Source organism: Vulpes lagopus, chromosome 24, assembly GCF_018345385.1.
Source record: "Vulpes lagopus strain Blue_001 chromosome 24, ASM1834538v1, whole genome shotgun sequence".
NCBI lineage: Eukaryota > Metazoa > Chordata > Mammalia > Carnivora > Canidae > Vulpes > Vulpes lagopus.
The window spans coordinates 33,730,922-33,755,868 of NC_054847.1; the positions used below are offsets into that span (position 1 = coordinate 33,730,922).

At 38.8% G+C, this 24,947-nt stretch overlaps 1 protein-coding gene across 4 annotated transcripts; it reads left to right on the forward strand.

The window, feature by feature from the left end:
* The first annotated feature begins 285 nt into the window (after window positions 1-285).
* On the forward strand, window positions 286-24,276 carry ARL6IP6 (ADP ribosylation factor like GTPase 6 interacting protein 6). 4 transcript variants are annotated; one of them, XR_005985438.1, is made up of 5 exons: window positions 286-946; window positions 1,964-2,017; window positions 5,410-5,450; window positions 10,939-11,071; window positions 22,850-24,276. XR_005985438.1 is itself a non-coding variant. In XM_041739399.1 (4 exons), the coding sequence occupies exons 1-4, from the start codon at window positions 424-426 to the stop codon at window positions 22,941-22,943; spliced, it is 804 nt and encodes a 267-aa protein (XP_041595333.1). In that variant the 5' UTR covers window positions 296-423; the 3' UTR covers window positions 22,944-24,276. The 4 variants fall into 4 exon arrangements, 2 of the variants coding, with proteins under 2 accessions (XP_041595333.1, XP_041595334.1); XR_005985439.1 differs by lacking the exon at window positions 22,850-24,276 and adding an exon at window positions 12,172-12,231; XM_041739399.1 differs by lacking the exon at window positions 5,410-5,450 and having other exon boundaries at window positions 296-946.
* Window positions 24,277-24,947: the final 671 nt, after the last annotated feature.

Below are 24,947 nucleotides of genomic sequence, written 5' to 3' on the forward strand. Positions count from 1 at the left end.
GTGCGGCGGAGGAAGGGGGCCGTAGCCGGGCGGGCGCTAGGACCGGGCGCCGGCAGGACGCGGGCTCCGGGCGGCGGGGCGCGCGCGCCTGGAGGTGACGCGGCGGGGGCGGGGTCTCTGGCCGGGACGACGCCCCGCGGGGGCGGGGACCTGGCTCCCTTCGGGCCCGGCTCGGCGCTCTCCGGGCGCTCGTCCGCTTGCCGTCCTGCCCCCCGAGGTGGGGTCGCGCCCGGGCCCGCGGGCGCCCCGCCTCGCCTTCGGCGGCGCAGCGCCTTCCGCGCCCGGACGCGCACCCCCGCGCCGCCTTGCCGGTGGTGGGCGCGGGGGCGGGGCCCGGCCGCTGATTGGCTGCTGCGGGCGCGGGGCGGGGCCGGGGGGGGACTGGGGGTCTCGCCCTCCGCGGGCGCGGCGGCCTTTCCCGCCATGTCGTTCGTGGAGACCGGGAGGCGCCCGCCTGCGCTGCGCCGACGTCCTGGCACCCCGGCCGCGTCCGCCCGGCCAGCCTTCGCCTTCCCCGCGGGGGGCGGGTGGGGGGACGCGGAGGGGGACGAGGAGGATGGGTGCGACCCGGTGGCCCGCGACCTGCGGGCGGAGTTCTCGGCCGGGGCGTCCTCGGAGCCCGCGGAGCGCCCTCTGCTCCGCGGGGGCGGGGGCGGGGGCGGGGGCGGGGACGGCTCTCCGGTCCTGCCGGAGAAGCGCAACGGCGTGTTGGCGGCGGGCGGCCAGGGCGCGGCGCGGCGCCGGCCGGTGCGGGTGCTGTCGATCCTGTGCTCGCTGCTGTTCGCCGTCCTCGTCGCCTTCCTCCTCGCCATCGCCTACCTGGTGGTGAAAGGTACTGACGCGCGCCCCCCGCCCGGCCTCGCCCACCCGTCCCTTGCGGTGTGTTGCCCGAACGGGCAGGGCCGCGTCGAGGTGGGAGGCCCGAGGTGGGCAAGCGCCGCGTCAGGTGGGTGCTTGGGCGGCCTGCGGACCCGCGGTGGGACAGACTGGCCGGCGGCGCCGTTGAGGCGGTGGCTCTGAGGCGGCGGCGCTGAGGCGGCGGCGCTGAGGCGGCGGCGCTGAGGTGGCGGCGCTGGTGCCGCGCGCGCTCGGACGGCCGGGCCGCCGCCCCACAGCCCCGGGCTCTGCTCTTACGGATGGAGTCCGTGGCTCTCGGCCGACGTGCGGTGGTGTCGGGGTCAGACCACCTCTTGCTTCTCCGGTCCTTAGTTCTGTCTCGCCGAGTGTGAGGTTAGACAGCCGCCAGGTGGGAGCAGAGGATGCGCGCGCGGTTTCCGAGCTGTGCGGCGGGGTGCGACCGGCGGGAAGGCTCGAGCCGAGGCTGACGGGGATCCGCGCGGTCGGCGCCCCGGCGGCGGTCTTCGTTCTCTACGTGGAAGTAACCCGCCCGCCCCGCGTGCAGCGTCCGCCCCGCGCTCCCAGGCCCCCGCGGGCCGGCGGGCGGCTCCCGGGAACCCCTGAGGGAGGACGCGGGGCGCGAGCCGCGGTGCAGACGTGGGCGCCGGGCTCCTTGCCTGTGCAGCCCCGCGGCGGGTGGTTCCCTGAGCGCGGAGCGGCCCCTTTTCCTCAGGTCACGACCCTTGCGACCTGGGCTTGAGGACGGAGGAAGGGGCCCTAGTAGGCCGCGGGACAGCATCGCGGAAGGCGCTCGCAGGGCACCTGGCCGCGCAGGAGCGCCGCTGTCTCGAGGTGGCGTGAGCCCCACGTCGGGTGCAGAGAGACCAACACAGACTCCGAGTATTTTCACAGCGACTCCAAGAAGCCTGGTTACTGAGGCGATGCGCCCCGACGGACTTGATTTCCCTCGGAAGGCCGCGTACCTAGTAGTGGATTCGCGGGTGGACCCTTTTGTTTCCGACTCCACAGCACTTTCCACAGCTCCACAATATTTTTCCAGGCTTTGAGCTTCTATTTAAATTGTAAAATCGTTTATACTCAAGCCCCTTTTTTTTCGTATTTACAGAGTTACATGCTGAGAATTTAAAGACTGAAGACGACACAGACACTGGGCTACTAGGTATAAACTTAACTCTCACTTGATTTGCTTTGGAGTTCATTTTTATTTTTCCAAGTCATAAATTTAAACTATACAAAATTTTGGATAAAAAAATTAATATTCCCTTGTGCAATTCATGCAGTCTTCAATTTTTTAATTGCATTTGTGTGTGGTAAATTTTATTGGATTTTTTGAATTTGTATATTTGGTATGTTTGTGTATACACCACACACAGTAGGAATGCAATTTGAACGCCGCTGTGTGTGTGACAAAGACCCAGAGACTAACATTTTCTAGTTAGTTCCTCAAAAAGTTTTCCTATACCTTTCCCCGGGAATTAAAAACAAAAAAATCTCCTCACAAACTTAGCAAAGATGACATCTTAAGCAGACCTCAGGAGAAGTTTAAGTTCATTATCTCCATATAAGCAACTTCCTTTTTTTTTTTTTTTTAATGTAAAAAGTATTAGACATACTTGCTTAAGTTAATGATGATTAAGTCAGCCTCAAGTTTCTATAGAATGTAGAATGCTGTAGAGTACAGACGACTAGTGAAAAATTGAAGGATTATTTATCTTGTATTTATTACTTTTTGCCAAAATAACTTTAAAGTGTTCAGAACCTGACCTGTTTGGGATATTTTACTACTTTTTGCTGTAATTTATTTGGTTGATCACTCTGAATCGGGGGGGGGAAAAAAAAAAGTTTGAGATCCTATCCTGCATGTCACCCCCCCCATCTCAATTTTAGCTAAACTATTTATCTCTTCAAGGCTATTGGCCTTACAATGATACAAAGTATAGTCTGACAGATTTTGCAGAAGGGGGAAAACCTTTATCTTCAAATTATTGAAACAAATTATGGTTTGTTAGATGTCCCATGAAAACCTTTCTATAGTCTCGACTTCTTGCATGAGAAAATGTACTTTACAGTTGCTCATTCTATCAATGTATGTTGTATATTTTGTCTCTAAAAACAGCCAAGATGATGAAGCATTTCATAGCAGTTATTAAACTGTCAACTTGATGCTACAAGAATAGAACAATCTTAAGAACTAGGGAAAAATTCCATGTTGCTGTTTAAAACTTAGCAAATTTCATTCACATTTATGAAAAGCATAGGTGGCACTTTTCATCTGAAGGAACAGCTTGTTTAGTATCAAAAGGAATATAGTAAGGCTTTGTCATTGCCCTGCTTCTTTTCCCACTTCTAGTTTAGTAATACTTTTAGATGTGCCTGATAGATATCTAATGCTGTGACAGGAAATAGGAAGATCATTAAGTCTGTGCTGGTGGCATGAATTAACTTTCAGGATTCAGGAACAATCTCAGGAGTGAAGAGAAACTGTTGTATCTTTACAGCAAAAAAAAACCCCAAAAAACAAAAAACAAAACCACCAAAAACAAAACCAAAAAAAAAAAAAAAAAAACACTAAACAATAGTAGTGCCAAAACAAAAATCCATATGTTGAACCAATGCTACAGTGGTCAGATGGAGAATATACTCAACATCTAGCAGACTAATTCAGTCAATTTCCTTAAAGTAGGCATGATTATCTTTATTTTTTTTTTAAGATTTTATTTATTTATTAATGAGATACACAGAGAGAGACAGAGACACAGACACAGGCAGAGGGAAAAGCAGGCTCCCTGCAGGGAGCTGGATGTGGGACTCCCTCCCCTGTCTCCAGGATCACGCCCTGGGCTGAAGGTGGCGCTAAACCGCTGAGCCACCCGGCTGCCTGTAATTATCTTTAAAACAAATATTGATTATAACCTGCAATAGAAAATGCTCTTTTCTAGCAAGAGAATAGAATTCTTAACCTACCTCAGAGAAACAGTGCCAATATGATTAAGCTTCTATAAAGTTGTGGTTACTAAGATAGCACTTACCCTTGCATTGTTCTGAACTGGAATTCTCTCCTGTTGGGAGAAGAAAACAATATAACCTCTTTACAGAAGAATGTTTTGAGTTGACTACTGGCCTCTTAAAAGTCCAATTGAGAGCTCATAGTTGAAAATAGGCCATTTGTTTTTGTTTTTGTTTTTTTTTTTCAAATTTTACATGGATTCAAATCAGCTTCGAGTGAACAAATATAAAGGATTGCTGCATCAGAGTATCTGTGAAGGAATGCCTGTGGAATTATATTCTTACCCGTTTACAAATGGTATAAAAGTTTTCACATGAAGAAACGATGTTTAATAAAAACAGTGTTTAATTTGTCCACTATTTACAGGAAAAGTGGAATGCAGCCTTTTTAAATCTTATTTTGTTATATTTCATTGCATTTATTTTGCTTTGTTTGCTAGGTACCTCAAAGGTAAATGTAATGTTTGTTGTAATGTTTGATTGTTTTGTGTATTACCCTTTTTTTGCTGTATTATTAGTGCTCATACTTGTTACCTTCCTATTTTGATGATTCCTATTTAAATTTTATTGCAAATTGCCTTAATTCTTTGAAAACGAACTGGTTTTTAGAATCAAATAATGTAAGTATAGTAACTGCTCTCCTATGAAAGAACTCTCTTTCTAGACAAGTTAATAAAACTTCTGCACACTGCGGAATTTTTTTTTTTTTTTTTTTTTATGATAGAGAGAGAGAGAGAGGCAGAGACACAGGCAGAGGGAGAAGCAGGCTCCATGCACCGGGAGCCTGATGTGGGATTCGATCCCGGGTCTCCAGGATCACGCCATGGGCCAAAGGCAGGTGCCAAACCGCTGCGCCACCCAGGGATCCCTGCGGATTTTTTTATTGCAATTTAAGCCTAGTCCAAGATTGGCATAGTTCAGTAAGAGCAGATTTTAGCGGCAGCTCTCAGTTTAGTATGCATAAGAATCACCTGTACTTTCTTTAAAACAGTACCTCTAAAAAAAAAATAAAAAAAAAAAAATAATAAAAAAAAATAAATAAATAAATAAAAAAAAAAAACAGTACCTCTGTGGGGCATCTGGGTGGCTGAGTCAGTCAGGCACCTGCCTTTGGCTCAGGTCATGATCCCAGGACCCTGGGATAGAGCCCCATGTTGGGCTTCTCACTCAGTGGGAGCCTGCTTCTTTTTCTCTCCCTCTGCCACTCCCCCTGCTAGTTCTTTCTCTCTCTCTCTCTTTCTCTTTCTCTCTCAAATAAATAAAATCTTTAAAAAATAAATAGGTGAAAAATAAGTACCTCTAGCTTTTGTTTTAGCTCAGGGTAGAAACCAAATATCTTGGGATCCCTGGGTGGCGCAGCGGTTTGGCGCCTGCCTTTGGCCCAGGGCGCGATCCTGGAGACCCAGGATCGAATCCCACATCAGGCTCCCGGTGCATGGAGCCTGCTTCTCCCTCCGCCTGTGTCTCTGCCTCTCTCTCTCTGTGACTATCATAAATAAATAAAAAAGAAAAAAAAAAGAAACCAAATATCTTCATTTTTTATAGGTAATGTTGATGCCTCTCCGTTTGAGAAATACTTTTATAGGGTAAGAATCTCTTTACAGGTGTGGTTTGTTTTGTTTTGTTTTGTTTTTGAAGATTTTATTTTTAGGTAATCTTTATACCCAACCTGGGGTTCAATCTCATGAGGTTTTGATTTTTGGTACTTGTCATTCTTTGACATCTACTAGTTGATAGTTACGCTGCCACAAGATTAAGAGTCTCATGCTCTACTGACTGAACCAGCGAGGTGCCCCTAAAAAATGTGTTTAAGAGCAGTTCACGTCCTTGGGAGTTGACTGGTGACAGGCTAATAAGATACAATGTATAAGTGCAAACAAATGCCCCTTAGGAAACATAACTTTGAAAGGACCTGAGACACTGCCATTCTCTTGTTATCTTTGCCTGAAAGAAGTCTTTATGGGAAACTGTGTATACCTTAAACAAAAAGAGGTTCGTGATGAACATGGTATCAGTACATTTGGGGAGACATATGGTCTTACTGGCTAATAGGATTAGGCTATCAGTGTTCATCTTCATTGGTGAGGTAGACCAGCCAAGGAGGTATGAGAGATGCTGTCACCCAGTTTTGGAACTCATCTCCCCTAATCTTCCCTCGGTGACATTGGAAAGGCTTTCCTTTAATAATTGTCCTACAAACCATCTCGTAATGTAAGCCTTTTTTTTTCAGGGAGGTTAATAAAACTTAAGTATACTTAGTTAAAAATCACATTTTACTCCTTCTCCCTAAAGGTTATTCTCAGGCCAAATTGATTGCACCAATATACAACATAACGAGTTGTTTCATTTTTGTATATTGGCTTTTGTATCTGTCACATTATCCAAGTTTTATCACTTTTCACACACTTAGTTCTATTTTCCAATTTTTGCATTTTTTTTCATAGTCTTATTACAGGGTATGATAAAATGACCTTTTATTTCAGCCAAATCTGAAGTAAGTGTATAGAAAAATAAAAGGTTTGCCTGTACCAGAAAATGTTTTGAGACTGTTGTCATCAAAGTAAACATGGGACTAGTGCTTTGAGTATGCATGCTGTAAGTATGCCATACAGGAATCGTAATTGCCTTTGTGGAGTTCCTTCAGTCTAGAAAGCTTTTGATTCTTGGTACTTGTCACTCTTTGATATTTCTTAGTTAATAGGTAACTATAAGTCCCTCTTGTGGCTAAGACCAGATTTCTAGCATTTTGCAGTGTCAAGGGCTATTCTTGTTTTTAGCTGCCCATTTAGTTCTGCTTTATGATTAAGATGTTTTCAGGCTTCTAAATATTTACAAAGATCAGTGACATATACAGAGTCCAATCAGAGATGAAGCCAATCATTTGAAGAGTTTATCAGTTATTTATTCTGCAGAAAGATAAGTGAGACTCTACCATCATAAGTTCATGATACAGAACACTAGAAACATGGTAAAAATTTCTGAGAGAATGGGTGTGTTGGGAAGTGACCCATTCTCTTAGGTAAAAATTGAAAACAGTCCACTCAGTTTCTTCCTTACAGTGAAAAATGACTGAGACTGTGAACTTAAACTTTTTCCAGTGAACGTATGAACCTTGTAATTTCAGGCCACTGTGTATTAAGGGTATGATACAGTGCAATCTGCAGCTGGGTGGGGTAACTCAATTATTTCATGGAAAAATTCACAAATACATTATTATATTCTGTGGTGGTGTTTGTAAATTGTGTGTATTGCTTATTCATATTAGTTAAAGAATGATGACTAAGGTAAAAAAAAGAGAAAAATAAAAGCCCAACAGGACTGGAAGAATAAAACTAAAATTTTAGATAATTTATCTGGGTTTTAGATTCTATTTTAATCTCTTTTCTATAAAGAATGTAACTCTCAATAAGAAAAACTTTAAATTTCTGAATTTAAGTTTAGAAAAATAGAAATAATACATTCAGCCATTAATATACTATTGAAACTTAACAGTACGCCAAAACTTTGGTTTTTTTGTTTCACCTGGTATTACCAACCGTCTTGCATTTGTCAATATAAATTATCTCTTGAACCAAAGTTCACAGCAGTGTATATTAGAATTTTTGTCATGAGAGAGTTTAGGCACAGCATGGGTTATTAGCAAGAATTCTTATCATTACAGGTCTCCTTATTACATAGAAGCAGTGATGAGAAGCACACATTTGGACCTCTAAATCGCAAGAATTTGGTGATCTGAAGGGATGTTTCTTAGGCTAATGAAGTTAAACTTTAGCTGGCATCAGAATTAGCTAGCTTGTTATGTGAGAAGTGCGAGACAGTTTTTCTGGTGAGAATTTGTGGAAAGTGAAATATATATATGTGTGTTGTACATTTAGTTGTACATAACTAGCTCTGTATATATGCCTATGTTACTTAGAGAACTATAATTTTTAGAAAAGATGCACAACAAACTTAGCTAATTGCTTTTAGGAGTAGAATTGTTGAATTGAGGTAGGAAGACTTAACTTTTATATCCCTTTATACATTATAAAATGTTAGCTCTTGGTAAAGTGGGGTTATGTTATGTCAAGTTTTTAGCTTCTGGATTCTGGAGAAAGGGACTTGTTACAGTTTTAGTTGTTGCTAGCTGCCAACTTATGTGGCTTTTCTGCTTGTTCACAAACAAATTGAATTACTTTCTGAAGCATGAGCACTTTTAGACCATGATATTACAGTGTATTTTTTTTTACCCTATTACTGTGAATTGACTTTTACCAGTGGTGTAATTGTTGATCAGTTCAAAATGAATATAAAATTAAAAAGCCCAAAGTGAAGCAAACAGATTGTGGAACAGCGGTCAGTTTTGAGAACTCAAGAATATTCTTGTATTAATTTTGACAGGTTAAAAGCACCTGAGTGAAAAAGTTTGATGGGCTTTAGAGAGCCTCACATTTTGTTACGTTTTTAATCTATTATTTTGTGTCTTTCTCATATTTTTTAGATGTTTAGAAGTTTCCGTTATTCCACAAGACTCCAAACATAGTTGATTTTTCAGAATTCCTATCTTTTGTTCTGCAGACCTTATGTATTATCTGATATCAAACAGTGTAAATTTGTCAATTCTGTTCTCTCCTTTAGCAGTACTCATCTAAATAATAATATTTGGTAGAATAACTGTCTTTAAGTTGTAGCTGCACACTAAGTATGCTGATAATTTTTATTTTGGCCCCCTGTCTCACTGTGTTGACAGGACAGCTATATCTCAGTCTCTGCTGAGGTTCTGTCTACCTAGTTCCAAGCTGGGTTCTAAAATCTGACACTGTGCCAGGGCATTAGGGTGGGATGCAATGTAGTCCTCAAAACATTTGTTCAAATGAGTTACTGTTGAAACATCTTGCTTTCTGGTCAGGGTGGCCTTTCAGATGTAGCACTTTTACAACCACATCACCATCTGCTGTTTCTATGCCCCACCTAGGGAAGAGACAACTGTAGTCTTGGCTCTGGGCCTGTCTGCCAAGATACTGTATGTAGCTATGATCCCTCTGTAGTGTTGTATGGCCTTAATCCAGGACTCTGCCAGAAATCCCCAGCAGTACTGCCCCCTCTCCACCTATACACACAAGGGCAGACACACCTCTTTCTTCAAACAAAGAGAATCTTTCTCACCTGCGCATAAAGCCCTTGCTTTCTTACTCCCTGTACTACAGAAACATTTTTGTCTGTACCCCAAACAACCCATTATCTCTGCTTTCTATCCAAGATATTTTGTATTGGTCTACCTTCCTCTTACTTATATCTGTCCTAGTTCCCTTAATCATTTTGCAGCATAAAAACCACAGAGACACTGGTTATTTCTTTGTCACATCCTTCTGGGGCAGGGAACCTACAGTCCATTATCTCTTTGAAAGGAGGTAAAAGGGAAACTAGTGAGAAAAAATTAAGGTTAGTCTTTCAAAAATACATTGCCATAGTATTTCTTAATACTTTGTTGCTCTGAGTTTGTCTTTTAGCTTGTTTTATCAGTCTATTTCTGGGCTTCATATGGTTTACAAACAGCTTGATGCACATATTTCTTAATGCCTCTTGCTAAAAGACATCTTGGTTGTGCATTTTGTGTAACCAGGAAATTTGGCAATTCATTAGTCTTTCTCAACTGTAGTCTTCTCAACCTTTTCCTCACTCCCAGTACTACGGAGGCCTGTGACACACTCCTAAGTAGTGGTGGCTTAGTAAACTCTCTAAGGGACAGTTTGAATATGTATCTGAAAACCATCAAATTAATTTGTTCCTTCTGTTGTCACTTTGTTGATTTCCCTCATTCTTCCATTTCTCAACCTTTTCCCCCTTCCTTGAGTCCAGTATAATAACATTGCTTTTGATATATATATATATATATATATATATATATTTTTTTTTTTTTTTTTTAATCATGAGCGTCACAGAGAGAGAGAGGCAGAGACACAGGCAGAGGGAGAAGCACGCTCCATGCAAGGACCCCGACGTGGGACTCGATCCCGAGTCTCCAGGATCACACCCCCGAGCTGCAGGCAGTGCTAAACTGCGCCACCCGGGCTGCCTCATGCTTGTGAATTAAGATTTCTTTGAGAAAATCTTCCATTCTTCTACTCGGACTGACACTGAAATCTAGGGTCCCAACCCATTTGTAAATTGGGAGTTAACCTTTGTTCATATACTCAGGAAAATTGAAGAATCAGATTAGGTTGGTTTATAATGTTTATAGGAAAGTTTAAAAAGTAGGCACTGTAAAATTAAGTCATGTCAAAAATGAAATAAAAAATGTCAAGACATTTTAACAGTGAAGCTTTTTTTTTTTTTTAATTTTTATTTATTTATATAGTCACAGAGAGAGAGAGAGAGAGAGAGAGAGAGAGAGAGGCAGAGACATAGGCAGAGGGAGAAGCAGGCTCCATGCACCAGGAGCCCGATGTGGGACTCGATCCCAGTTTTCCAGGATCGCGCCCTGGGCCAAAGGCAGGCGCTAAACCGCTGCGCCACCCAGGGATCCCAACGGTGAAGTTTTTTAACCACTTTCCCATAGTTGAATTTTATAAAGCTGCCGATAAGTTATATTCATAAGTTGAATTTGTACTTTTTACATGTTAAATCATTAAAATATTATTTATAATTATTTTTAATCATTTTATTAGCTTATCATTGAATTGTTAAGATATGGGCAGCCCGGGTGGCTCAGCGGTTTAGTGCCTGCCTTCGGCCCAGGGCATAACCCTAGAGACCCAGGATTGAGTCCTGGGTCAGGCTCCCTGCATGGAGCCTGTTTTCTCCCACTCCTCTGCCTGTGTCTCTGCCCCTCTCTCTCTCTCTGTCTCTCATGAACAAATAAATAAAATTAAAAAAAAAAAGAAATGTTAAGATATTAAATGATATGACTTCTAATTGTGCTTTAATATTTTACATTTTTGCATGGGTTTGCTTGTAGTAAGCCCAAATCTCTTGTATCACTTACATGCAAATCAGAAGTTTAGAAATATACATAATCTTCTGAACATGAAGATACTGGTTTAATTTAAGTTACTTTGGTGTTAATAAAAGTTTTCCTTCTCTCTTCCCATTAAGGGTTCTGGACTCTACTTATAATATCTCTATCTGCTGGATTCTCCTGCTGTAGCTTTTCTTGGACAGTGACTTATTTTGACTCTTTTGAACCAGGGATGTTTCCTCCTACTCCTCTTTCACCTGCCAGGTTCAAGTAAGTATTCCTGTTTATTTTTATTTTTTTAACCCATTCCAACTCTGTTGAAATGCTAATACAGAAAGGAGCAAGAAGCTTCTAATTTATAAGATAACATGTTGAGGTCCCAACATCTATAAAATATAAATGACTTCAGGTATTCAATTTGACTCAGCCTTTAGATAAATAGAGAATATTTTAAATTCCTTACCTAGATAATGCAATGATTTTTTAAAAAATTCAAGAAATGATCTGGGATCCCTGGGTGGCGCAGTGGTTTGGCACCTGCCTTTGGCTCAGGGCGCGATCCTGGAGACCCGGGATCGAATCCCACATCGGGCTCCCGGTGCATGGAGCCTGCTTCTCCCTCTGCCTATGTCTCTGCCTCTCTCTCTCTCTGTGACTATCATAAATAAATAAAAATTAAAAAAAAAAAAAAAGAAGAAGAAATGATCTAAGACATAAGAAACTTTGGTATTTGTTCCTTTGGAATGGACTCTCATTTAAACAGTTTATGAAGGCTAAATTTATATCGGCAATGTGAAAGTTTTACTAAATGCATGTATAAATGGTCAGATTTATATCAACTTAATAATTGAATTGGACTTTTCCTTAGATTTCAGTTTTATGTAATTAGCAAGCATTTATGGCACCCAGTTTATAGGTCTAGATGCGTTTCACTGTGAAACAATATTTTTTTGGTCTGTGTTTTCTGTATCTCAAAAGACTCAAAAAATTCAGTAGATGGTTGTGCTAGTTTATTTATGTCAGGAAAACTCAAATTTTAAATACTTCAAATTTCCAAATAAGAGTTTCTAAGACGTTTAGTTTATTCTACAAACTGAAGGGTTGGGGAAAAGGTGAAGAGTAGAAAATAAATTCTGATTTAAGATGTGTACGTTACCAGAGTATTACGGTTGTTATTGTTGCTGTTATTACTACCAGCTCCAACTTACTTCATGGAGAGCTTGTAGAGACCAAATAAAATCCATTTGAGGGACTCTATAAATAGGAAGTTTAATATTAACTATATTTATTAATAATCATTGTTATTACCAGCTCTTATTATTAGTGAACTAATATTTTTTTCCTTATAAATCTGTCTTTAAAACTTCTAGCTTTGGGATCCCTGGGTGGCGCAGCGGTTTGGCGCCCGCCTTTGGCCCAGGGCGCAATCCTGGAGACCTGGGATCGAATCCCACATCAGGCTCCCGGTGCATGGAGCCTGCTTCTCCTTCCGCCTGTGTCTCTGCCTCTCTCTCTCTCTCTGTGACTATCATAAATAAATAAAAAACAAATTTAAAAATAAAATAAAATAAAACTTCTAGCTTTACTTTAGATGACGTGTATTTTAAACAGCTTAATAAATCCCTGTCTGTATATGAAACAAATCATATACTTACCAATAAATTTTGTATATGTGTGTTCAAAGTGGTTAATGAGTAATTAATAATCTAAATTGACTAAGTTATACCTAACAGTGAAATAATTTCATAGTTTGTATGACCATTCAGTTGCAAAGTTAATTTTGCTATGTATATTGTGTTTAATTCAAATTTATATTCTTGCTACCCGATGACATTAATTATTTGATAACAAGATGTATGTATCCAATGTCGATAATATAATGAGACTCCTTTCATAAGCCACCAAAAACCATAATCCTTTTTTTTTTTCCTTTTATTTCTTTTTAAGTCACTTCTCTCCTGATTTCCAGCCCTACAATTTTAGCTGGTTAGCAGAGCTTGCAGCCTAGATATCAGAAAGCACCTTGCATTTAAAGTTATTAAGACTCTAGCTGGTCTTAAAGACCTCGGTCTCCGTCCACTTAACAAGGCTTGAAACCCTTATTCAGTTTATTTATCCTTTGCCAAATGTACTCATTCCTGCTTTTTGAAGTGTTACTGGAATACTTTATATTTGCACCTTGAGCGTTTTTGCCCTTTTTAAGGCCTTGGCCGCTGAACTTCACTCCTTGGTCTCCCTTAGTCCAAGCTTTCGCTCTTCGAATTCATCCCGTATTTTGTTACCTCTGTTAAAACAGATCTTAGTCACAGCTCTTCCTTGTGAAGAGCTTCAGCAACTTTCCCACTGCCTTCAAAATGATGTCTGACTCTCAAGTACAGCAGAACAGTCCTTCCCCAAGTGATCCTACCCCACTTTTCCAGCTTCTTCAGCTGTTTGTCCAGTGCATCCTACTCTGTAGCCACATACCAGATTACCTTGACATCCCTTGAATAAACTCTGGATTTTTTTTTTTTAATTTGTATTTATTTATGATAGGCACACAGTGAGAGAGAGAGAGAGGCAGAGACACAGGCAGAGGGAGAAGCAGGCTCCATGCACCGGGAGCCCGACGTGGGATTCGATCCCGGGTCTCCAGGATCGCGCCCTGGGCCAAAGGCAGGCGCCAAACCGCTGCGCCACCCAGGGATCCCTAAACTCTGGATTTTTGAGATGCCTTGACTTTACTCTTACTGTTTTCTGTTCCTGGAATATGTTTTTCCCTTGCAGATATTTTTCTACCCTCACCAGAATTCATAAATCTTATAGATGTGAGAAGCTTTTGGAGTTAGAGAAAAAGCATTTTGGTGTTTTAAATAACTGTAACTCTGTGGTTATTTAACTGATTTCTTAAAAAATTATCTCTGCATTTCAGGTTGCCTGAGTAACTCAGTTGAGCATCTGACTCTCTTGGTTTCAGCTCAGGTCATGATCTCAGGGTCATGGGATCAAGCCCCCACATTGGGTTCTGCACTCAGTGGGGAGTCTGCTAGAGATTCTCTTTCTCCTTCTGCCCATCCTCCTGCTTGCACGCACGTGCCCCCCCCCCTGAAAAATAAATACATAAATATTTAAGAAAAGTTATCTTTCCATTAACTAGAACCCATAGTGATAGACTTGTTTTCAGTGTGTTATTAGTCATTCAGTTTTTTTTTTAAGATTTTATTTTTAAGTAATCTGTACACCCTATGTAGGGCTTAAATTCACAACCCAAGATCAAGAGTCTCATGCTCCACTGACTGAGCTAGCCAGGTCCCCTTACTCATTTAATTTTAATATGAGATAGTGTCAGATTAGAGACTTAGACTGCATATTTTTTAATACAGCCCTAAAGCCACAGTTTTGAAAAAATGTTCATATATATAAATTTGGATTCCTTTCAGTATGTAAGTTGGATAACTTAATTTTATATGTGATAAATCAACTATTAAATATTCATGGCCGTGAGTGAAACTATAATTTAAAATTATCCTTGTGTTGATATAGACACAGCCCAAAAAAGGCACACAATAAATATAGTGATAGATGATGGCATAGTAACAGAAATTACATACAAAAAAGGCATATAAGATAGTGATAATTGGTAAAACTAAGTTTTATAGCAAAAACTCTACCTTCTAGTGCTTGTAGGAAATAATACAGTAACTACTTCAGAAATGGCAGAATAAGTATATTCTCTATGTCACCAGTAGAACGAGAGCTTGTACAGGGAAACAACTTCTCTACCTTTTGTGAAAGTTGAAATCTTCAAACTTTATTTTCTTAGAAATCAGATTGATATATTTCATTAATATGTAATATGCATTGATAAAAATATGTTTGTAACAGGCTATGTATTCTTTTATAACTTAATGATGTTAATATATAGATTTTTATCATATGAAAGAAATGCAAATTCTTTGTTGAAAATTCAAAAACAAAAAAAAAATTTATGAACAGAAAGTGACTGCTAACATTTTAATGTATACCTTTCCATTCTTTGCATATTTTAAAAATTAAAATTGAAATCATAGTATACATACTGTTTTATAAACCATTTTTTATTTAACATTATGTTGGAACATTTTTCCACTCAGTATTTCTTTTGAATTTTCAGTGTTTTAAATAACTTTAAATGGTCATGATAGATGTCAGCTTATTTTTTTAAATCTAATATAAATGATAGCTAGATTCTAAGTTAAGCAAATCCCTGTTTAATAAATTAAGTAGAAACTAAAGAAAGGCAGGTCAGTTAAAAATCATAAAATGAAGGGACTTTTTTCTTTATATTTTTACTTTCTAGCTCCATGAATATCAAACATGAAGAGAGTAAAATAATCGTGCCTAATTGGTTTGTTAAAAAATCATTATTTTGCTCTCCTTTGCAGATTTTAAACATTTAGGCCTTTTTTACCCCTCAAACAAGCTAGTTGGTAGAAGTTGGAGAAAAAAATTGAGAGGACCATGTTTACTATGGCACTCAGTTGTTTATCCCTAAAAACATAAACTCCTTAAGGAAAGAAAAGAAAACATTTATTGATAGTAAATATTATATGAAGGGTCTAAATAAATCAGTTTGAACGAATAATTCATTGGGAGAGTTGAGATTAGAAATCAACCCTTGTATTAAAATAATTTTTCATATTTAACTCTATTATATTTGTTGGATATTTTCTTGATTGAGGCTACTGTAACAAAGTACCATACACAGGGTGGCTTATAAACAACAGAAATTTGTTACTCTCACAGTTGTGGAGACTGGAAGACCTGTATCAGGGTGGCAGCTTGGTCAGGTTCTAATGAGAACTATCTTCTGGGTTTGCAAATTGCCTCCTCATTGTATCCTCACAAGGCTGAGAACAGGTTTCACTCTCATGATCTCATCTAATCCTGATTACCCCCAAAGGCCCCACCTGCTAATGCTATCACATTGGGAGATAAGGTTTCAACATAGGAATGGCAGTGTGGAGAGGGGTACAACATAGTCCATAATAAAATTTAGAAGTTTTCACTTATAGATAAGCACAGGACCTTTAGGAAGTAACAAGATAAAGAACTTAGCAAGGTATGTTTTCAGACAGATATTTAATGGACTTCAAAAGGCATATTAAGAAAAATTGTTATCCTGACAGCAAACTTTGCTGATCTGAAAGTATATTGTAATGTGATACACACAGACTTCTCTATTAGGAAGCATTGTCTTTGTGTTTTTGGATCCATTATACTTATAAATTATTTTCTTAGTTGCTTCTGAAAGTAGGTAACCATTTAATGGTAACCTCCTAAATAATGAGACAAGGCAGTAACTTTTGATTATTTGAAGTATCTTTATAGGCTTTCCCACTTCTCACTACTTTATAACATTACTGCTCTTTGAGACTACTTAATGAACATCTCCAGTTCCCTTCACATTAGTTTTCCCTATTCATTCATTCAGTTTTCTCAGTGATTTCCAAGCAGGCAAATATAACAATATATGTGATCAGTATTTCACATTGTGATGATCTGCTTTAATTATAGTTTCCAGCAGTTAATACATCTAGGTATGTGACCTACCCAAGCAAAGATACTACACTATTTAATTAAGTCCTCCTGACTGGGGAGGTAGTAAGGTATGAAGCTGCATTTTTCCTGACAATGAATTTCACATTACCTGTGCCCCATCTAGTGGAGCAGTGATGTAGCTGCAGGTTTACAGTTATCCAGCACGCTAAAAATAAAAACCATTCAGTTATTATTATAGGTCCCACCTACAGTAGAAATGTTACCTTATAGTTTAGAAATAAATTTAGTGGAAAAATGATAATGTAAGTGATGGGTTTGGCAAACCACACAATGTAGAAAGCTTCTTTGGTTTGTAATTAAGAATCAAAATATTTAGTAATAGTGAAATGAAAAATAGTGAAAGAAGTCATTAAATTTGTCTATCTTGTAATTTTACTTGGAGTCAGGGGTCAAGGGTCAACATTATTGAATTAAGGGTGTTCCTTCATTACAGTCAATAGTTAACAAGTCTTATTGTTGGAATGAAAAAATACGCATTTAGATCAAAATTAAAATTTAACAGCATATGACTGTAGCCTTCAAGCCAAGAAGTTAACTTTGTAAGGATAAGGTTATTATTTTGTGCTAGAAATACCCACAGAGACTTATTTCAAGAAGAAAAAAAGAAATCAATGCTTGTTTCCAAAGTTACTAAAGATGAGCTGTGTTACAGAAATTGAGTAGTATGAAAATTTCAAATTTTAGCCTAATCCTGGTCAAAGGTAATATAAAAATAAAATCTCTGGTTATATGCCTATCTGAATCCAAAGTCTAGATCACTGCATCTCTTGCTGAGAAATTGATTTTAAATGATATTTCTCCCTTTATTTTGAGAAATATTTTACAGATAGCATGTCATGCATTCACAGTGTTGTAGATTTTAGAGAATGTCTCAGTTTTTCATAAATCCTCTGTTGACTTCTGTTTTAAGAAATTTGTCATCATCAATCTTACAAGTGAAGAGTCCTTTTGAGGGTAGAATGAATGAATGATTATAATTATGACTTTTTAGATGCAGGGTTCATGGTCAAAAAGTAAGGAAACTTTACAGTTATTGGTACTATGCCATGATTTCTACGAATGTGCTAATGAAGAGTACTGTCTTTTCACTAAACCTGCTTTAAATATCATCTATAGAATTTGGCAGTCTACAGTGTTTCATAGTTAATACACAGACCAGGAGCTGCTATCTGCTGCCTTCCTGAAACTGTTGGTCTTTTTTGTTAGGATCACTCTGAGTTATCTACCTTTCTATATCTTCTTCCAATCACAAATGATATTTGGTAAATATGAAGATACTCAGTTTCAAAAAACACATGCTTTTAATTTTAAATTTAATTTATTTCTACAAAGCTTTGGATTTTGTTTTTTTTTTAATAGAAGTGTATTGCCTTACAATGCTATTTGGAATATGAAAAGTAAAGTAGAAGTGAGAAAGAAAAGGGAACAGTTGGTTTTTATGTGAATTGCTTTTGGTAAACTGTTTTTGGTAACCATTTTACAGACTAAAGATTAACACGTGATCTGATACTCTTGCATGTGTTTGTTTTTTTTAGTAGGCTCCATGCCCAGGCTGGAGCCCATTGCAGAGCTTGAACTCACAACCCTGAGATCAGGAGTTGCTTAACAGACTGAGCCGCCCAGGCACACTTGTATTATTTTCTATGTATAGTGTCTGGAGTATAATCAGATGTTGAAATATTTAAATTTTCATAACATTTGTATATGATTATGTGTCATTGTAGAAGGGAAGCATACAATGAGTTAAATATTTAATCCTAGAGAATTCCAGTTTTAGGATTGGCATTGATGTATTATATTTTTTCTCTATTCAACATGAGGCTTGTTTTTCTGTTATTAAAGAGTTTTCTCTAACTTTTTGTTCTTGACTTTGGGGGCTTTAATTCTTGGGGGTTGAGAAGATATGGACAAACACAATAGTAAAATCATAATAGAAATGGAGTTCTGGATTCTTGGGTAGTATCATGAGTCTTAGAGGTATAGGTAAGTGGGTGACTTAGTATTTAAATTAGAAGTCCTTTTCCAAGCACACTAGACTGAACATTGAGCACAATAAGTTGACTCTACAACTTTTTTATATAGATTTTGACAAGCTGCCTCTTTGTTCAGTCAGATTCTTTGTTGCCTTGGACTAATGAAACAGATGTCAGATGGCTAATTGCAGTAGGAAAGAAAAGCTACTGACAAGAGATAGATCAAAAACTTGGCCTTGATATTTGAGCATCATGAAGTTTGATTATCTGGGTACTGTTTGGAGCCATCAGTGGCAGTGTGGTGAATGACTATATTAATGGTGCTGCATTAATATATGGCTTCTTGAAGTGAAGGGTTAAAATATATGCATGTTGTATATTCCATTACTGTTCTAAATGGAGATTTAAGTATATGTAACAAAATCCTGTAAGAAATCAAATTAACCAATTTGGTTTCCTTGTTTTCATAAAGTAAGGTAGCAAGTGACTATTTGCTTTGTACTTGTTTGCTATGGCTTTTGCTTATGTTAATTTATAAATTTATAATGTTTTATATATGGGCTACTGAAAAGGCACAGGTCCATATGCATAGAACAACAATGATAAGAAATACTTGAGAGATAGTACTTGCCAGTTTTGTTCTTGGAACTTTTTATGTGTCAACAATCTTTGTAAGTCATAAAAGGCAGCCTGGTATATGAAAGGTCTTATAGGGATGCTTGGGTTGCTCAGTGGTTGTGACAGCCTGCCTTCAGCTCAGGGTGTGATCCCAGAGTTCCGGGATCGAGTCCCGCATCGGGCTCTCTGCATGGTGCCTTATTCTCCTCTCTCTTCCTATGTCTCTGCCTCTCTCTGTGTCTCTCATGAATAAATAAATAAAATTTTAAAAAGAAAAAAAAAAGTCTTATAAACAGAGGAGGTGGCTTCCAGGGCACCTGGGTGCGTGGCTCAGTTGGTTAAGCATCTGCCTTCAGTATTTTCTTGAGATTTTTTTTTTTTTAAAGATTTTATTTATTTATTCATGAGACACACACACACACAGAGGCAGAGACACAGGCAGAGGGAGAAGCAGGCTCCATGCAGGGAGCCCGACTCAGGACTCGATCCCGGGTCTCCAGGATCAGGCCCTGGGTCGAAGGTGGTGCTAAACTGCTGAGCCACCCAGGCTGCCCTTAATTGAGATTTTTTAAGCTAGACATCTGACTGTGGCCTACTACCAGCTGTCAGTTATCTTTTCTTAATTGTTAGTTATTTTGCAATTTTATCCTTTCTGTTTTCTTTTTCTCCCTTTCTATTCTTTTGATGTAGACATTCTTTTTTTATTTTTTATTTTTTATTTTTTTTTAAATTCTTTATTATTATTATTTATTTACGAGAGTCACAGAGAGAGAGAGGCAGAGACACAGGCAGAGGGAGAAGCAGGCTCCATGCACCGGGAGCCCGATGTGGGATTCGATCCCAGGTCTCCAGGATCGCGCCCTGAGCCAAAGGCAGGCGCCAAACCGCTGCGCCACCCAGGGATCCCCGACATTCTTTTTTTAATGAAATAATGTGGATATTAATTCAATTTTCAAACATTGTTTTTGGCAAAGTAAAAGTTTGGCAACAAAACACAGTTTCATTTATTTCCTTTTTTCAAAATAATTTTTTTTTAACTGACTCATAAAATCCAAAGACTTGGGGATCTTATTATTCTTGTATCTTGTGTATTATTTGCCCTGACTTCCTATGGAATGAAGACTTTGCTTAATCAAGATAGTACTCAGCAGAGAGAGAAATTTTGGGGCATTTTTCTATCTCAAAAATGTACTCTGTGTACTTTCGGGGCAACCCAGGTGGCTCAGTGGCTCATGAAAGAGTAGGGAATTGAGATTATAAAGGACTTCCAAGTATAAAGTAAGGGGTGACCTTTCCCTTAATGAGAGACAGTATTTCCTAAGGGAGGGAAGCTTGCAATCCTAACTCTTCTGTCCTAAATAGCACTCATAAAGTTAGTTGGAATACACACAACTTTATCCTCTCCAGCAATTTCTACTAAGTAATCTTCAATAAAAAGAATACAAAAGAAGTTGTATCATTTTGTGTTTTTGAGAGAAACCTAAGAGGAAATGCTTTGCAAGTAATTGAAATGCGGTGGTGTTTAGTATTTTCTTTCAGATTTTGGGTTTGGTTAAGAACTTTTGATTCCAGATAAAGAACTGAGAGCTATTCCTACCAAAGCTCACACAGCTTAAAATTCTCTATGAATTAGGGATTTCTTGGCTAGGCATAGAATGAAAAATAAAAGGCGGCTCAGGAGTGTGACGGGGGACGCGTGAGTACCCGGCTGGCTCGTCCTGTCTCCCCTGAGCCCGCCAGACACAGAAGCAAGTAGCCAGTTGGTTCTTAACGTAGGGTCTGGCTCAGCCCCTCACCCTGACAAGCACGGGGAGTGTTCTGCTCAGAGCAGAATGAGTCCGCAATGAGGTGACTGTTTCAGAAGCCTGTTTGTTTCAGAGGTGACTGTTTTCAGAAGACTGTTTCAGAGTTCTGTCGTAGATGAGAGAATATATACTAGGAGGAGGAGGTCCTGGAGTTACTGCGATCTAGGAATGAAGGCTTCAGTAGGGTGTAGTCTGGCAGGTAACACAGAAATTCAGTTCAGAGTCCACCGAGTAGAATAAAAACCGTAAACAACATGAAACAAGAAAGGACATCTGCTTGCTGCTTGAATCTGCTGGTTTCTTTCAAGTAAAAAAGGCAATTTGTAAACTTTTGGCAATAACTTATTCAATACTTTAATTTTTGGTTCCCTTTAATTGCCAGAATTGTTGAAGTCATTTGAGTTTTAAGTTTTATATGTATTCCATTCCTATAAAATGTAAATAATTAAAATATAGATATCTTATAACTTACTCATTATCTAAGTTACTATTATTTTTATTTTTTTTAAAGATTATTTATTTATTCATGAGAGACAGAGAGAGAGAGGCAGAGACACAGGCAAAAGGAGCAGCAGGCTCCATGCAGGGAGCCAGACGTGGGACTCGATCCCGGGTCTCCAGGATCACGCTCTGTGCTGAAGGCGGCGCTAAACCGCTGAGCCACCCGAGCTGCCCTCTAATAAATTACTATTAAATACAAGTCTCTTCTGCAGCATAAGGATAGTCTGCATGAGGTCTTTAATCTCTTTTGTATCCCAATTCTACAATAATTATGCTGTCCTATATAAACTATACAAACTAAAGTCTTTGACCTAGAATTTTATGAACTTAAATTTTGAGTCCTACGTACAATCCTACGTATTGCCTGTGTGATATTAAGTAATGTAATGATCTACGAACACTGGAAGTTCCTAAAGATGAGCAAAGAGTATTGTTGCATTAGTTAGTGGAAAGAATGTTAAAGAAAATGTAGTAAAATTGCTGTAAGATAGAGGAATCAAATGTCAGGGGAAATCTGTGCACATAAGCTAGTAGGCATGCGCATAGTAATCATAAAATAAGAAATGTGTCTTTGCTGATACCTAGGAACTCATTGAAAGCCAGTTCAATTAAGTAACCTGTTAAGTTGAAAACTGAAATGTCAGGCAGCCCCGGTGACGCAGCGGTTTAGCGCCGCCTGCAGCCCAGGGCGTGATCCTGGAGACCCTGGATCGAGTCCCACGTTGGACTCTCTGCATGGAGCCTGCTTCTCCCTCTGCCTGTGTCTCTGCCTCTCTCTCTCTCTGCATCTCTATGAATAAATAAATAAAATCTTTAAAAAAAAAAAGAAAAAGAAAACAAATGTCTATAAAAGACATAATCTGGTTTATGACACACAAATGGACAAGTGCTATTTTTAGTGCTTACAGAAAGAGTAGTTTCTTCATGTAATCTAAAAATGGTACAAACAGGATATATTATTTCAGGTTGTACCTGAAATAATTCATATATTTAGTTCTGAGTGAGAACAAGGAAAACCGTGTTCATTAATGAAAGAACATGCTTCTAACAAGATTTATACTGTAGAATTAGGTTATGATACACTCAGTGACTGAATCGCAGTAAAGAAATACAAGGGATTAAATTGAACATTTTGCTGAAATGAAACTGAAAAATTATATTTGACTACAAGGACAGTTTTTGATGGAGAACTTGAGGTCACTCTATTTACTAATCCTGCAAATATCCAATACTCTTTTTTTTTTTTAAAGATTTTATTTATTTATTCATGATAGTCACACAGAGAGAGATAGAGAGGCAGAGACACAGGCAGAGGGAGAAGCAGGCTCCATGCAGGGAGCCCGATGTGGGATTCGATCCCGGGTCTCCAGGATCGTGCCCCGGGCCAAAGGCAGGCGCCAAACCTCTGCACCACCCAGGGATCCCAGCCAATACTCTTTTTTTTAACATGTACTAAAGTATAAAATATTAGGGAAACATTTTTAGGTTGTAAGCATTTTCAATAAAAACTGATGGTGTTTCTGTTATACCAAATTACATTTCCTTTTTTGTTCCCCCCTCCCCCCACACAGGAAACTGACTGGACATTCTTTCCACATGGGCTATAGCATGGCAATTTTGAATGGCATTGTTGCTGCTCTTACTGTAGCATGGTGCCTCATGTAAACCCACACCGAAGCACTATTTCTGGCAAAACTTAGTCATGATCGCTTTGTAATAACAGGGAAGAACATCATTTGTCTACTGAGAAGACCAAGAAACCTGCTGTTACGTGGTTCAGATACATGTCATATCATCATCATTATGGAGGACCTTCCTTTTTTTTTTTTTTTTTTTTAATGGAGGACCTTCGTAAGCACCATTCTAGAATTTAGGCATTAAGAATATCTGAGTGTTAAGTTTCAAGTAATTTCTTAAAAATGTAAGATGTTTACCTCATCTTTTTACTTTTGTGTGCGTTGTCCTTATAAATTATAGAAAACATTTTAATTGAATTCAAACATGAAAACTTGAATATAGGATAATGCTATGTATAATACTACATTTTTGCTAAGAAATACTAGTAGTACTGTTTAAATGAGATAGAAATACTTCTTATTTATTCATGATACTAGAAAAGCAAACAATGCCAACTATTTCAACATTTTGTAGAAGCTACTTTGAAATCAGAATATTTAGTTTTCAATAGTCATAATCAGTGGAAGGTGCATTTATATTTTTTAAGGAGGTATAATTGCATATGTGGTTTTTTTTAATATATTTTCCTACTACATATTGATTTTGTATGTTTTTAAAATTCCTACATCTAGATAAATGTTATTTTTTAGCTGGTGAAAGCCTAATACCTACCATTTAAAATAAATATTGTGTTTTCTTTTAAAAAGCAAAAAAACACAAAAGACAAACAATCTGATTTTAAAATTAAGTAAACCTATTTTCGCAAAAAAAAAAAAATACTTAAGGCATTAAAATATTGAGAAATTTGAAGTTGTTCACTATTTGTTTCCACAGTTGGAAATATTTGTCTTGGTGTATACATGATTACTCCAATAGAAATGGTATTATTTTGTTTTTAATAAATATAAATCTGAAAGTTTTATATTTAGAAATGCTTGAACTACTTTGTTTTTAATCTCAGAAATTTAGTTACCAAAATAGAAAAGGTATTTTGATAATGTATATATGTATAGTCTTTTTACATATAGTTTCATAATATTTATATTTAAATGTTCTTCTACAATTGTTTGTTTTTGTTTTATAGTAATAAAGCTTAATTGTTCCCACTTCTTTCCTAATACCTGTTTGGAAAATACAATTTTAAAAAGATGAACTATTTAAAATACTGTTTTCCCTGGCCATAGAAAAACTTATATTAGGAAGGCATTGTGTAGCAAAACTACTTATTCAGGCCAAATGGGAAAGGAGTATGTGCAGTGTGTTCCTGTTATCTACTAAGTGTTGTTACTGAGTAAATGATTTAATGATATTCCTAAAAGTCTTAACACTTTTTTTTTTTCCCCTCTAAAACTTCCCATTGGAAATGACAAATGCGGCTCCAATTTAAATTATCTGAAGTGGTTAGATTAATATGGGTGGGAGGTATGTGTACGTGTATTTATATACACTTATATACATATACAAATCCTGTGGCTTAAAATATCCCTTCCAAAGTGGTCAGAGTGAATTTATTTTCACTCCCTGCTTTTCTCCTCACCCTCCCAGCTCTTCCATTGCCATGGAATGTACAGGTAACAAAATTAGTTTTTCTTCTTTCCACCCTTCCAAACTCCCCTCCCCAACCCAATTTGGATAGCTCCTTCCAGATTTTTTGTGTCCTACGACTAAGAAAAAGATTACAGTACACCTTCGGTATATAGGTATCTGTAAGATATGTATATCTATGTATAATATAAATACATATATATCTGCAAAATATTTCTTCTGAAACCCCATTTCTTCCGGTCTAACACTCCTCTTTCGTGGGAAGTTCCTCTCTAGTACATCATAGGGTCCAAATATAAACCATCCTACCTCCATAGCAGAGTGATTGAGTAAGGATAGGGTATGTAACCAAAGCTGGGTCAATCCTAGCTTCTTATCTTTCTTGGCCACAGTGATTGCAGTGGGGGGTGCCAGAAAGGTTGGATTTCAGTGAAGACCCCTTACTGG

What these genes read in the sequence shown, in the direction of transcription:
- ARL6IP6 (XM_041739399.1), top strand. Translation starts at nt 424, where the DNA reads ATGTCGTTCGTGGAGACCGGGAGGCGCCCGCCTGCGCTGCGCCGACGT. An exon ending in GTGGGCAAGCGCCGCGTCAG is followed by an intron (nt 947 to 1,963) that starts GTGGGTGCTTGG and finishes TCGTATTTACAG; the next exon opens with AGTTACATGCTGAGAATTTA. An exon ending in CACAGACACTGGGCTACTAG is followed by an intron (nt 2,018 to 10,938) that starts GTATAAACTTAA and finishes CTTCCCATTAAG; the next exon opens with GGTTCTGGACTCTACTTATA.